General features: G+C 33.2%; 1 protein-coding gene across 1 annotated transcript in view; it reads right to left on the bottom strand.

Moving 5' to 3' along the window:
- The window catches only part of PRKCI (protein kinase C iota), a 62832-nt gene that overhangs the window by 21247 nt on the left and 26603 nt on the right, over window positions 1-14982 (bottom strand). Inside the window, exons 3-8 of the mRNA XM_032484444.1 lie at window positions 11672-11761; window positions 9971-10021; window positions 6642-6727; window positions 5382-5522; window positions 2756-2810; window positions 1609-1667 (exon numbers count right to left, since the gene is read on the bottom strand). Coding sequence (XP_032340335.1) covers window positions 1609-1667; window positions 2756-2810; window positions 5382-5522; window positions 6642-6727; window positions 9971-10021; window positions 11672-11761 — 482 coding nt within the window. The remainder of the gene's footprint in view (window positions 1-1608; window positions 1668-2755; window positions 2811-5381; window positions 5523-6641; window positions 6728-9970; window positions 10022-11671; window positions 11762-14982) is intronic.

Here is a 14982-nt window from a genome sequence, read left to right on the forward strand (position 1 = left end):
CACACCCAACAACTATAGAACATACTGCATCTAAAAATACATATGGAACATTTACCAATGCCTATGTGTTCAGTCTTCAAGCAAATTTCAACAAAATTCAAAGGACTGAAATCACACGGAATGCGTTCTGACTTACAGCAGAATTAAGCTAGAAGTTAACAAAAAAATTTCCCAAGTATTGGAAAATCAATTAGTATACTTTTAAATAATATATGGATCAAAGAAGAAACCATAATAGAGATTAAGATATATTTTAAACTGACAAAAAAAAAAGGAAATAATAAGAGGAGAAATCTGTGTACTAGAATAGAAAATAAGCATTCAACAAAGAGCTAAAAGTTCTTTAAAAAGACTAATAAATTGATACCCTCCTGGCAAGACTGATGAAGAAAAAGAGAATGCACAGGAACTTTTATCAGGAATTAAAAAAGCATATAATTTCATATTCTCAGAAATTAACATCTTTATGTCAATAAATCTGAAAATTTAGGTTAAACAAATTCCAAGGAATAACACAAACACAACAAGAAACAGAGAAGCTAAACTGTCCTACATCTATTCAGAAATGGAATCTAGGATTAAATACTTCCCACAAAGAAAACCCCAGGCCAAGAGTGCTTTTCTGACAAATTCTTTCTAAAATATAAGCGATAAATAATGCTAATCTTATAAGATTCTACCTTGGAAATAGAAAAAAATCCCAAAATCATTTTATGGGTCCAGTATTATCTTGACACCAAAACTAAACAATCCAATACAAAAAGGGATTTACAGGCCAATGACTCTCATTAATAATTTTTTTTAAAACCTAAATATTGGCAATCAGATTCATCAATATATAAAGAGAGTAATACATCATGACACATTAAATTTATTTCAGAAATGGAAAATAGGCTTAACATTTGAAAATTAATGAAATTTACACATGATCAACTCCATAAATGCTATAAAATGTCTTTTTTTCTCATTTTTAAAAATTGAAGTATAGATGATTTACAATGTATTAGTTTCTGGTGTTCAGCATAGTGATTCAGTTACACATATAAGTATATACCTTATTTTTCATATTCTTTTTGTACCTCTATTAAAAAAAAAAGAATTTAAAAAAAGGGAGGAGGGGTGTGTGCTCAGTGGTAGAGTATGTGGTTAGCATGTGTGAGGCCCTGGGTTCAATCCCCAGTAACTCCATTAAAAAAAGAAGAGTATGTTTTTAATAAAATTGAACATCTTTTCATGATGAAGACAAAAATCTTAGCTTACTAGGAATACAGATAAATAACCAGACCACAAAATGGAAGGATCTATAATATATTTTAAACAATACTATCAAGTATTCTAAACACCATTCTTAAATACATTTATAGTTTTTAGATTATGCTATCTTAAAGTGAAAATAAGCTATCACACCAGATCATTTCTTAATTTAAATGAAATTAGTAATCATTGGATTAAATCAGAATAAAAATCTAGAATCATCAAAAATCATCCCTGCATCTTACCACCATGATCATTTAAAAATCTAAGCAAGTCAGTCTGTCACATTTTTAAACTGTCTAGCTATTATTAAAAAGCTGATGACATAATGTACCATAAAACTAATTATCTTACCTCCTTTTCTTCACCAACTTGGTCCAAACTCTCATGACTTGCAGGATTATATGGAATTACTAAAAACCCAATCCCAAACAAAAAAAAAAAGAGAGAGAGAGAGAAAAACAAAGTATCCATTAACTCAGTTTGACTTAAAAATTTCTCCTGATCTGACTTTCCTTAGTTTTTATTTCTGAATAAGTGTTCATCATTTACAATTGAATATCTGTCCTATTAACAAAAAATTATATGTAAATATGAGTTAAATCTTAATTTTTAATGAGGGTAAAGACAGCAGGAACCAATCAACAGCCAAGTACTGATTTTAACAAATATTTCTGCTATTTTAAAAATACTTCCCTTCCTTACAAATTAATCAATTCCTTCTAAAAAAGGTGACTCCATATACCTTATTTAATTGTTTTAGTATGACTGAGGCCTAGAGACAAAAGGTCTCCAGTTTTCACTCCTCACTTCCTTCATACTCAAAATGTTCCTGATTCAGAATGTACCATGCACACAGGTCAGGTAAAGAACTGACAAAGACTGGACTATAAAGCCTTCATTTCTTTTAACCAGCTTCTTCCATGAATAATATACTGCATTCTGTCCTTCCAGAAAAACCCCTTTGCTTTCTTTTTCTTGATTCACTCCAGATCAGACTGCTCTGTCCCATTTAATTGCTCTCCAAATTTCCCAGATACATATTTAAGGTTTTGTATCTATGAGACATTTGAACTCATGATCTTTTTTGAATTTTCTGTGCAGCATCTCTTTAGTTTTACATAATTTCTATATTTCATAATAGAGCTTTTAATAAAAATAGGTCACTTGAATATAGTCAACATGACCCACAAAATCAGTACATGTTTTCATTGTTGAAAAAAAATAGGTTTACTGAATATAAAGGGGTCTCAAAAGAAATTTATCTGAATGAAAGAAAACAGTCATTTGTTGTAGTTTACTTAGTTGTCTTTACTTTATAAAGTGCCGGATGTATATGTTATATATTGTGACTCTGCTGTTAACACGATGAAATATGGTTACTTAGCTTTTATTTCAGAAGAATATCAGTGTTTTTAAACTTAGGTCAAAGATTCACATAAAGAAGTCTTTAAATGATACTTTGTTAATGAGCAGTGGTTTGTGCCAGTAACATCCTTACCTGTCTGTGCATGGTCTGAATGCATGGATGACTGGTCCATGGGCATCATTGGTTCCTGCAAACATTTCCAAAGATACATTAACTTAGTGAATTCTTTTTAAATCCCAATACCACTGTAAATCCAGAAACAACATTATTTTGATGAGACACAGCATATTAAAATTTAAATTTGAAAGAATATAACTTGTTAAATTATATTACTGTATAAAAATTTACATTTAATTTATTATATGAATAAATGAATATATGAATATATGGGAATATTTCTATGAATTAGGTAATATTAGTCATTTTACAGATCACAGAAGAAATCCAAAACTAATTTCAGATCATCAATTAGAAATCAAATTAAATTCCTGTATACTCTGATTTATTTCTCCTGTAACCACCTATTCTTCCTTCGATCTCCACATACTCATTTTAAGTCTTTGGCAAAAGGAGTCTTAGTATACAGTTATTTAGCTGATGTCCAGAAATAGACTTCAAGATGTCTATAAACCTCCTGAAATTATATGTAAAATTTTATGGGTTTCCCATCTTTCTGAAGATTCTCAAAGGTATCAGTGACCCCAAAAAGGAAAAGAAATACTCCAAGAAAATGACTTACCAAATAACTCCCAATAACCTCAGGAACAATGCTAATTCAAACTAAAATGTAACTTATTCATTAATTTTGGACCCAAGTTTAATGAATACCAGCAAGAAAGGTTAAGCTTGAGAAGCAGCATTAGTTATGCAGTTACAATTGTAAGGCTGCCTTAAACATAAGCTCATGGATTTTTCAATGTGTTTAGCAGCCATCCTAAAATAGCAATACAATCACTAAGCCTGTCCCTCTTCTACATTTATGAACTCATACAAGTCATTCCATCACTTAAAAATACTCAAGAATATCAACAGTAACCTGGATAAATGATATTCACAATAATTGGCCTTCTGCTTTTCCTTAAGATTAGATTCTCACCTCCTTAACTATAAACCCATTTGTAAACTTACACGAACTAGCTAAATAATTCTACTACCAATGAGCCACCAGTAATAATCCACTTTCACAACGTCTAAAGAAGATACTATGAATAAACATGGTATAATCATGCTAGAAGATAACTTAGAAAGATGAATCCAGATCTTTTAAAAAACGCATATCCTTCAACCCAGTAATTCTACTTCTGCATCCTTAGGAAAGAAGATTTATTTACCAGGAAGTTCATTATGATTTTCTTTATAGGAGAACTTAGAAAATAACATTTAATCATGGGGATAGATTAAATAAATTATTGTATAGATATATAAAATATTATGCTAAAAATGAAGATACAGATATAGAAAAATGACCAAAATATATTGTTCAGTTAGGAAAATGAGTTAGAAAATAGTACATATATGATCTCATACTTTCACTAAAAAGTATGTAAAAGAACGAAACACAACCAACTTTACATGCCTTCTGATGAATAAACGCTCCACATTCTATGAAGTAGTCTCAACCCACAAAAAAACAAAAACTAGAATCTAATCAAACTCCTACATTCAACCATAATGTACAGAAAATACAGAGGATTGGGGAACATTCTAAATGTAACCATGGAGATGCAAAAAGAAAGATTCTGAAACTCTTTAAGTGACAAAACAGTTTCTTCTACAATTAAATTGTAAGGAAAAAGAGAGAGATGGAAGAATCAGTAAATTGAACAGTATCTAAGACACAGTATCAATCAGCTTCAAATATGAACTTCATTTAGATCCTGATTCATAATGAAAATTATGAAAACAAAATTATAACATTTATGAGACAATTGAAATTTTGAATACTGCCAGGATGGATATTTGATACAAGGAATTTGTTTTTTAGCTAGTTTTTTTTTTTTTTAAAGAGTCATTATCTCTTAGAAATATGTCTAAAAGTTGTTTCAAAATAATATAGGGTGAGGACAGGTGAACTGAGGGTACAGATGAAACAAGACTGTTGTGAGGTGATAACTACTGGAGTTGGATGATTGTTATACGGAAGTTCATTATACTGTTCCATCTGCTCTTATATATGTTTAAAATTTTCCCATTTAAGTTTGCATAGTTCTGGAAGAATATATGCCAAATGACAATTGTCTTTAGATGGTAGATTTCATGGAGGATTTTTATTTTTCTTTCTTTATTTTAATTTTCTATTTCTTCTCCATTGAACATGTTTTAATTTCATATTTAAAACATAAAGTGAAAAATTCCCCAGTAATCTCACACTTTACATAATAAACATGAAGCCTCTGACTCTTCTTACCTGATGTCTGCTTAGTGCAGATGCTAGAATAATGGGAGTTATAAACTATAAACTAATGAGTTTAGCTTAAATAAGAAAAAAATATCTTTTAAATGTTTCTCCTTACATCTTCTTAATTAGACCAAAGGAATTTTGTAGCGGGTCAAAGAAGTTAACCATATCCTACAAACAAACTGGTAATAACAATTTCAAAGTCCACAATATATTATCTAACTCCTAAAGGATTCCTACCCACATTCTTTAACGACATTGTTGAGATGTGATTTCCTTAACACTCCTCTATTTTAGCCCTCTGTATTAGCAGTGTTATCAAAAATGCTCTATTAAAAAAATCAGAGAGCTGCGTCTTACCGGTGGCAAAGAATGCCGCCCACATTCAATTGTGACAAGTTTGTGGCACTTCTTATGGACCAGGAGTTTGCAGTTGATGCACTTATATCCCTGGCGTCCAAGCCCCCATATTCGGTCAGTGCAGATGGCACAGTGGGCACGCTGGAGGGAGTAATGCAATAGCATTTTATTAACAACAACAACAAAAAAGTCATAATCATTTCCCAACAGTTTGCTCATGAAATAGTGACAATAAATGGCTTTCTTCTCTAATTCAATTCCCATCATCATATATAACTTGTACAAAGTTCATGATCTTGGGAAAATAAACAGAAATGAGAGCTTGTTTTAAAGAAGACAGCAAAAATAAAATAGACAGTGAAATTTGCAACCATGTTGTTTTCTAAGTCCAAGAATTTTCAATCTTCACTAATTAAGTACAGAGCAATGAAAATAGGAAAAGTGAATTAAACTAGAGAAACATATGGCAGAAAAAGCTGTGCAAGGACTCACAAGGAAATCTTCCAGACTGTTCAGAGGTCAAATCAAAGCCTTGTTCTTCTCTTAGACACCTAAAGGATTTCTCATTTCAAAGCTTTTCAAATATCAGTGCTAAAGGGAACAACAGGTTAGGAAAGTTGGGTGGTGGCTTCTATTTATGAACTATAGAAATGATCCCTGAAAGTATAGTCTTGGTGGCTTCTATTTATATTAATAAATTCAGAACGTAACACTAGCCCTAGAATAGGAATGGAGTCCATACATTTGTAGTTATCAAGAGCTGTGTCATCTTGGGCAAGTTAACTGCAACTCAGTTTCTTCCTCTATAAAATGGAAATATATAGTACACATCTCATAAGGTTCTTGTAAGGGAACAAAAGAGTCACTGTCTTTTGGAAGAGTGCTTGGTATACAGTAAACACTAGATAAATGTCTGCGATTACCACTTTCTAAACAGTGAAAACTAAAAGTGCAAAAGTAAATGGTTTGCAAAATAAACCTTGTTTATTTTCTGGCTTTCTTAAATTATATTAAAAAATCCAACTTTCTTACAGCTAGGGTAAACCATGTAATTAATCATCCAATCTGGAACATTTTTTAAGAGTCAAAGGAGATGCTATTAAAAATTGCCACAAGATAAAGATGTACTGCCCCAGGCAAACTGGGACTTTTAGATCAGCCTACTTACTCTTTAGAAGGGAATAACAACCTTTCTTTCACAGCAGAGAGGGAAAAAACAGATTTTTCAAATTATCAACGTTCAACAAACTTAAGGTTTACCCTGTTGAAACGTTTGGCTTGAAAAGTATGGCCATTTGCACAATAAAGCTTTCTCCAGCGGCGTGCACCTCGGCGGTAGATGGATTCTGAAAAGAGATTAAAAGTTAAAAAAGAAAAAGAAAAAAGCAAGGGTGAATTAAGTAATTTTATAATTAAGTCCGTGATTTTTTTCATGATATTCATTGTAAGAAAAAATATAAACTGATAAAAATCTGAAAGTAAAAAAACTGATTCATCAAGAGACTAGATGAAAGTAAATAACTACTGATTTTCTATTTCTTAATTTTCCCCTAACTTCTAATTTTGGAAAATTTTTAAGCCCAAGAAAATCTGAAAGAACAAACACCTCCATCCTTACCTTGATTTATCAATTACTGTCATTTTGCACATTAGCTTTCCTCTCTGGTTTATACATACTTTTTTTTTTCCTGAATCATTTAAAAATAAATTGCAAACATTGTAACACTTTACCCTTAAATATCTAAGTATCCATTGCCTAATTCTATTCAACCACAATATCATTACCATGTCTTAGAAAATTAACATTAATTCAATCTCGCCTACTATACAGTTCATATGCAAATTTCCCTATTGCCTAAAAAGCGTCTTTCATAGCTTTCTTTTTCTCCCCAGGATCCAATCAAGATTTAAGCATTGCACTTCTCTGTTATACATTTTTGTCCTCTAAAGTATGCTAAAACATTCACTCTGTCTTTGTTGTTTATTTTCATGATGTTGACCTTTTTTTTTTAAAGGATCTAGGCAGGTGTCGTATTATGTCCTACATTCTGGACTTGTTAGTGTCCTCATTAGAGTTAAATACATTAAGGATCTGTAACACACTTCCCAGATTAAAAAAAAAAAATTCCCAGATAAAAAAGTATTAAATACTTTTGGTGAAAATAATACACAGGTGATGTGTTTTTCTTACTACATCACATGAAGAAATACACAAATGCAAGATTGTTGACTCCCACTAGGTGTTCCATCACTCTGTTAAAGGCAGTGATGGCTAGTTTTCTTCCCTGTAAAGTGTATTTTTGTAAGTACTTTATAAGGGACATTTTGTACCATAAGAATATTCTCTTCTGCAACAACTTTTTATCCAATGGCTCTTATACTTTTTAAATACTTTTAAGTATTTTAAATACTTTCCTAAACAAATTAAAAGGTTCCATGAGATCCAGTCAAGTCCACTGGTGTAATTTTGGTTAAGTCAATCACCATTATATATATTGTCTATTAGTCATTAATAGTAAGATTCCAGTAATAGTAATACTGTGGAGATTTCATTGCATTTCTAGTCATATTTTCAAGCAAGTGTAACACTGGGTCTACTACTTAAGATTAAGATAGAAAAAATAGTTGAAATGCTCTGAATTAGAAATTTTGAGATAACATTGTACAGAACCTCAGAGATTCTTTTATTTTTAATTATTTATCCTGTTAGAAGTAACCAAAGCAGGTTTCTGTTATTATCTTAATTTAAAAGAACATCTTATTTCAGAAGCTTTCATGAACTACAGTTTGTTATATCTTAAATGTAAACATGTTAATGTTGCCTAGAAATTAAAAGAGCCAATGCTAAGGAAACAACAGGCCAGCCAAGAAACAAGCACCACTCGGAGGGTTGGAGTGCTCAGATGTATTACGCCGGCGGGCTCAGAGGGGCTTCTGCTCCGAAGCTCTGAGCACCTCCAAGACGTGCGCATGATGTTTTGTAGGGTAAAGTACAAGCTTGGGGTATTCGGCCAATAGGCATGGAACGGCTTTAGCAGCATCATTATCACAAAAGTGGAGGCAGGGAGGCAGCAAACCAACATTCCAAAGCCAGATATATATCTTTGAAAATCCAGCTGGCTAGCAAAAAACATGAACAGCAAAACAACACTAATTAACTTAGATTTACAAGTTAGTCCAGCAGAACTCAGATCAGTATTCCGATACTTAGATTTGTGAGTTATCTTGTTAGCCCAGCCCAGCCTCTCCTTCACATTCCTAGACTTGTGAGTTATCTTGTTAGACCAGCCCGGCTTTTCCTTCACACCAAGAGACCATATTAACAATTATCAATTTTCCTCCAGGCTCTAGTTTAGTTATATTGATAAGTGTCCAAATCCCTACCAGCAAATTTTAAAGAGGGAAACTGAACACGAAACATAGTGAAAGGTTAGGAAATGATATTTTATCTGGGAAGAGTACTACAGACCCATAATAGATTTGGAGATGGGATTCTGAAACCAAGATCTGCTACAATGGCAATTCTGGCCTCCACAAAGAGGACAGCTGCTTCTCCAAAACCTCTGTGAAGGCTGCCCACGTTGGCTGTAGTCCATCTGCCACGGGAAATTCAGTGAAATATTCCTCGCTGAATTCAAACCTAGATTTTTCACTATTGCTTCAGGGGTCTACCTATTCCTTGAACTTCCCCATCTTCCTATAAAGTACATAACCGCCACTCAACTCTATATACAAACACCCATAGTTCTTTAATTTTCCCTTTTCACCAAGTTACATGAAGAATCACAGAATTAAAAGTTAGAACTATTTCACTTAATACAAAGCAAAAACATTTACCACTATTCCTTCTAAAGTCGTATGTGCAGAAACTACAAATGAAAATGAGTTGCCTAATATCCACAACCTATAAATTATATTATGTATCAAAAGTAATAACTTATGATCATACATAAGTTTGCATATTTAAATTCCATCAGACCAAACAGTTGTTTGACTCTTCCAATTCATCTCATTAATGTTAATCATTACTTTAGACATTCAAAAGAAAATCCCATAACAGTTCCTAAAATGCATGCTAATGTATTTAGAGGTGAAGTGTCATATCAGCTACTTACTCTCAAGTGGGATAGTAAAAATAAAATAAAATAAAACAAGCCTGTGTGTGATGTATATACATGTAGCATATGTGTGCACAGATACAGAGATAAAGCAAACCCAGAAAATGTTAATAATTGGTGAATCTAGGTAATAGACATATGGCTATCTTTGTTTTTAATGTTTTCAATGTTGTTTCAACTTCTCCATAGGTTTGAAAATTTCCAAAATTCCCCAAAACAGTAAGAAATGACTTAAGATGAACTTAATTTTCCTTTCAAATATTCAACAGACAATTATGTCCATAAGTTGTAACTAAAAACTTTCTGATTTTGATCTGGCAAAAGCAGAGAGTTTGGGCAGTTGTTAAAATATTTTCGGAAGAATGAAAAAGAAGTCAAATGAGTTAAAAGTTGTATTTCTGATTTCTTTTCACATGTGCCACTGTGTTGTAAATAACTCTATTTAAAGGTATGAAGTATATAAATACTCACTATCTTCTCCTGGACAAGGCATTCCAGGACGTTCTGGTACACAAGGAAATACTGAAAAAAAATAAACTAAAATTAATACAGCATACTTAAAACATACAAATTACAGAGACTTTTAAATTCCAGTATCAAATAAATTGACACAAATTTCAACCTGATATTCTCTTGACATAAGATACTTAGCATATGGTCAGTACTATCTTTGGAAGGGATCCATTTTACCAAGGCTGTAATAAAAGAAGTTCTTATGAGAGTACCTATGAGCAATGCATTAAAAGCTCAAATTACTCATTCCAGTCCCTGTTACATCACTAATTGATTTTTCATCATTAGATAAATCATTAACTATTTCCTTAAATTCTTGTTGTAGTGACAAGTTTGCTATGATGAAGAATTAAAATTACAAAATGTATAGAAATGAAAACATATGCTATTACTGTTTTTAAAAGATGTATACTAAACTTAGGAATAAATAACATGGAAAACAGGACCCAAATCCAAAGATATAAGTATTGTCTTAGGAACTATAGATTTATGCTTATTCAAACTATTTTTATAAGGAGATAGAATACAACAAAATCATACATTTATGAACATCTAGTCAAGTATTTGTGGTCCGTGGTGGAAAAAAGGACATGGTTTAACACACAGCATAGAGTTGGGAAGCACTGTTCCTAATATATTTTTAAAAGTTGAAATATAAGCTAACTTCTGAAACAGATCTGTGAAATAGTTAAAAGAGCAATAAAAAACTGACTGTTCAATACTATTGATCAATCATTTCTTTAAACATTCATTAGTTTTATTCTAGAAAGAGATGACCAAAAGATGACTTCTAAAATTCTGTCAGGATCTCAACAAATGAGACTATGACCCCATGGGAGTCATAATCCTGAAGGTAGACAAAAATCAAACTACTATTTTTAAAAACACACACTGTAAAGAAGAGTACAAAGGAAATGAGTCATTATACTGAGGCGAGATTTATTATCTGTTCCAAGTTTTAAAGCATCCCCTAGGTCTGGTCTTCTAAAGCTCCCCAAAATGTTACGTGAAATACTGCCAATATACTGCAGTTACATTAAGGGCATTAAACAGGTTCTACACGAAATAAAAAATTTGAGGGATAGCATGGCAGAATGAAAAGAACACAGATTTGGAATCAGAATGCCTAGATTTACAACACAGGTCTGCAATGTGCCAGGTTACACGATGGCTGAGTTTAGACCTCTTCTGTACCACTGCCACCTCTCAGGCTTGCTGACATTTAACACACTTATGTTTATTATAACTATGTAAATGGTTTCACAATTAACCCTCAAACAAAAGAAAGGACATTTAAGATATCTTACCTTTGGAAATCATTATTTGCATACACTACAAAACTGCAAGGGGATGACTTAGGTTCTACTGGGCTCTCAGTTCTTAAATTCTGTGCTAAAACTTTGCTGTGAAACACTGAGATGATCACAGTTCACTATCTAAGAAGGCATACACAAATAACAAATTTCCCAAGATTATAAGAAGCTGATTGATTTTGTCTTCTATAGCATTTGAGATACTACTGAATAAGGACAATTACACAGCATTGGGGGATAAAGATTAAGAAAATGACATCAGGATTATATTTTTAAATGGGCAAGAATATAGGGTTATTTTCCAAAAAATTTTAGCTCTAGAAGAGTAAAAAAATTACTCCTTTACCATGAATCAAGAGTTCAGAATCCTTGTTTAGCTCATAAAGTCTAAAGGCTTCTTCTAACTCCAACTGAGATGATACTGTACATGGGTCTCCTAAAAAATATAAAAAAGAGTAAAGCTCACTTTTTATACCCTCTAAATGTGATTAGCAAACAATTTCCACTTTATAAAATCTTGAGGAAAAACAATTGCATATACATGGAGAAATACTGGACAAGAACAAATCTTTAGATACTTATTTAGACAATTCTATTCTCTGAAGCAGGTAACATAACTTTCACTCCTATTTCTACAAAATATTACATGAGGTTCATAGATACCAAATTTTATACATATAAAACCACTTAATTCTCAATAATGTATATATTCAAAATACAGCAAACAGAATCTATACTGACCGCATTTTTAGATAGTCACTGCAATATGACTAATGGCCAGGAGTAAGTTTTCTGTTACCTGTTTCTTTGAAAGAGGACGTGCAAGTGGTTTCATTGGCACAGTGTGGTCAAGTTGAGGTCTCTATTTAATGATTTTGTCAAATTTTCCTTCATTGGAGAGCCTGCTCAAGAGGCTCACAGAAAGGAAGCACAGCTACTAAAGTACCGTGGACTGAAGGACAGTTCTACTTGACTGCTTTTACGTGTAAATGCATAGTTCTGTGTAGAGAGTGGGAAGGAAGAAACATCTCCCTTAGTCAACTGGCCAATGAACCGAGCCATCCCTGGAAATCAATGAGATGGCACATCTTCCCGTACAATGGCATTTCTCAACGAAAAAGTCATTGCGAAACATAGTTGGGGCCTGAGTTGGGTCGTCCACACTGCCATTCTTTTGCGCACTCCTGTGGTTACACCAAACATTGACATACATGAGATGCCGTCAACCCTGTCAAACCTCAGTCACTCTCAGCAAGGGAACTCGGTCCAGTACTCAAGAAAGTGAAGGCACCTCTTTTCCCGCTAACTCAAAGAAATGAGTGCCTCTGTTCTTTTCTCCAACTTGGCCACTGAATCCCTACTTCTTTTTATCTTCTCTGGGTATTATTCCAACAGTTCTCCTCAGCCTCATTTTCATTTTTTCCTTCCTACCACTGGCTCTTCTCAGGCAATAGTATGTTTGAGTCCCCCTCTCAAAAATCTTCTCTCCTGCTCAGGGTGCCACTCCATTCATTCTGTAGCCACATGTCTCAAGAGTAAACTGCCAGCTGAAAATGGAGGAGCTGAGTGAGAAGAAGGGAAGAAAAGGGGGCAGGGTCTTTGATTTTAGACTTCACACTTTTGTATTTTTTTCATCATAGCTTTATAATCTTTTAGATTTATTAGAAATAACTTTTCTTAATATCAAGAGTAATCCTACCTCATTTTCTCCATGTTCCTATCTTCCATGCATTTCTCAAAATTTTGCTATCATGTTTTAGTACAAACACTACTAAAACTGCTGTATCTAAGGTTGTGAAAGCAGCTGCTGAAATCAGTGGCATGTCTGCCTTTATTCTGGTTGATTTCTCTATACCATCTAACCAAGTTGTCCACTGACTATTTGTAGAAGCTCTGTCTGGGTTTCTAAAACACCATTCTCCTGATTCACCAACTCTTTCTTTTTTTAACTTTTTATTTTGGACATTTTCAAACATATTACAAAACCCTGTTTTGCTTGCATACTCATTCCCTTAACCCCTTCCACCATATCATTTTGAGCAAATACCTATAAGTCTAGATAAAAAGTCCTTAATATAATCACAATATCATTACAAACCTATAAAAACTAACAAAAATTCACTATAAAATATTCAAACATAATCATATGTAAAAGAATGAAGTTGAACCTTTATCTTATACAATAAACAAAAATTAAATCAAATTAGGTCAAAGACCTAAATCCAAGAGAGAAAGCTTCACACCACTGGATTTGGCAGTAATTTCTTGGATGTGACATCAAAAGCACAAATAAGAAAGAAACTAGATAAATCAGTCTACATCAAAATTTAAAACTTTTGTGCATAAAAGGACACTATTAACACAGTGAAAAGACAGCCCAGTAGAGAAAATATTGGCAAATCATATATCGGATAAGGGATTAATATTCAAAACACATGAAGAACTGTTACAACTCGCAAACAATGACCAAAAAAAACCCCAAATAAACAAATGAGCAAAGGGTATTTCTCCAAAGAAGAAATGCAAATGACCAATAAGCACACGATATGCTCAAAATCAATAATCATTAGGAAAATGCAAATCAAAGAGATACCACTTCATACCCATAAGGATGGCTATTGTAAAACACAAACACACAGACACAAGTGCTCACAGACAATAACAACTGTTGGCAAGGATGTGGAAAAACTGGAACCCTTGTGCATTGATGGTGACAATGTACAATGATGCAGCTACTTCAAAAAATAAAACATAGAATTACCATATTATCCAGCAATTCCACTTCTGGAACTAAAAGCAGAGACGCCAACAGATATTTGTATATCCACGTTCAGAGCAGTACTATTCGTAATAGCCAAAAGGTAGAAGCAACTCAAGTGTCCATCGACAGATGAATGGGTAAACAAAATGTGGTATACACACTTGGCCCTCCATTTCTATGCATCCTGAATCCATGGATTCAACCAACCATGGATTGAAAATATTCAGAAAAAAATACAGGAAGTCCCCAAAACCAAAACTTGAATTTGCCACATATTGGCAACTATTTACATAGAATTCACATTGTATTAGGTATTATAATCTGGAGATTCTTCAAAGAATCTGGGAAGATATGCATAGGTTATATGCAAATACTACCCCATTTTACTTATGAGACTTGAGCATCCCCAGATTTTAGTATCCCTGGGAGGCCCTGGAACCAATCCCCTGAAGATACCAAGGGATGACTATACATACAAAATAGTATTATTCAACTTCAAAAAGGAAGCAAATTTTGATATGTGCTACAACATGGATGAACCTTGACATTATGGTAAGTGAAATAAGTCAGTCACAAAAAGACAAACATGGTATGATTCTACTTAAATGAGATACCTAGAGTAGTCCAATTCATAGAAACAGAGAGCAGAATGGTGGTTGCCAGCTGCTGAGGGGAGAAGGGAATGAAGATTAGTTGGGTAAAGAGTAACTTTATTGGGTAAAGTTAATGGGTAAACAGTTTCAAGTTTGGGAAGGTGAGAAAGTTCTGGAGATGGACAGTGGTGATGGCTGCACAGCAACGTGCACCTGGACTGGCTCTATCACAACATGTACTAAGAAAAAGCCACAAAGTGGTGCTGTGCCAGTTCTACGCGTCAACCTTATAAAGGTCTGGCA

Source organism: Camelus ferus, chromosome 1 (assembly GCF_009834535.1).
Source record: "Camelus ferus isolate YT-003-E chromosome 1, BCGSAC_Cfer_1.0, whole genome shotgun sequence".
Classification (NCBI taxonomy): Eukaryota; Metazoa; Chordata; class Mammalia; order Artiodactyla; family Camelidae; genus Camelus; species Camelus ferus.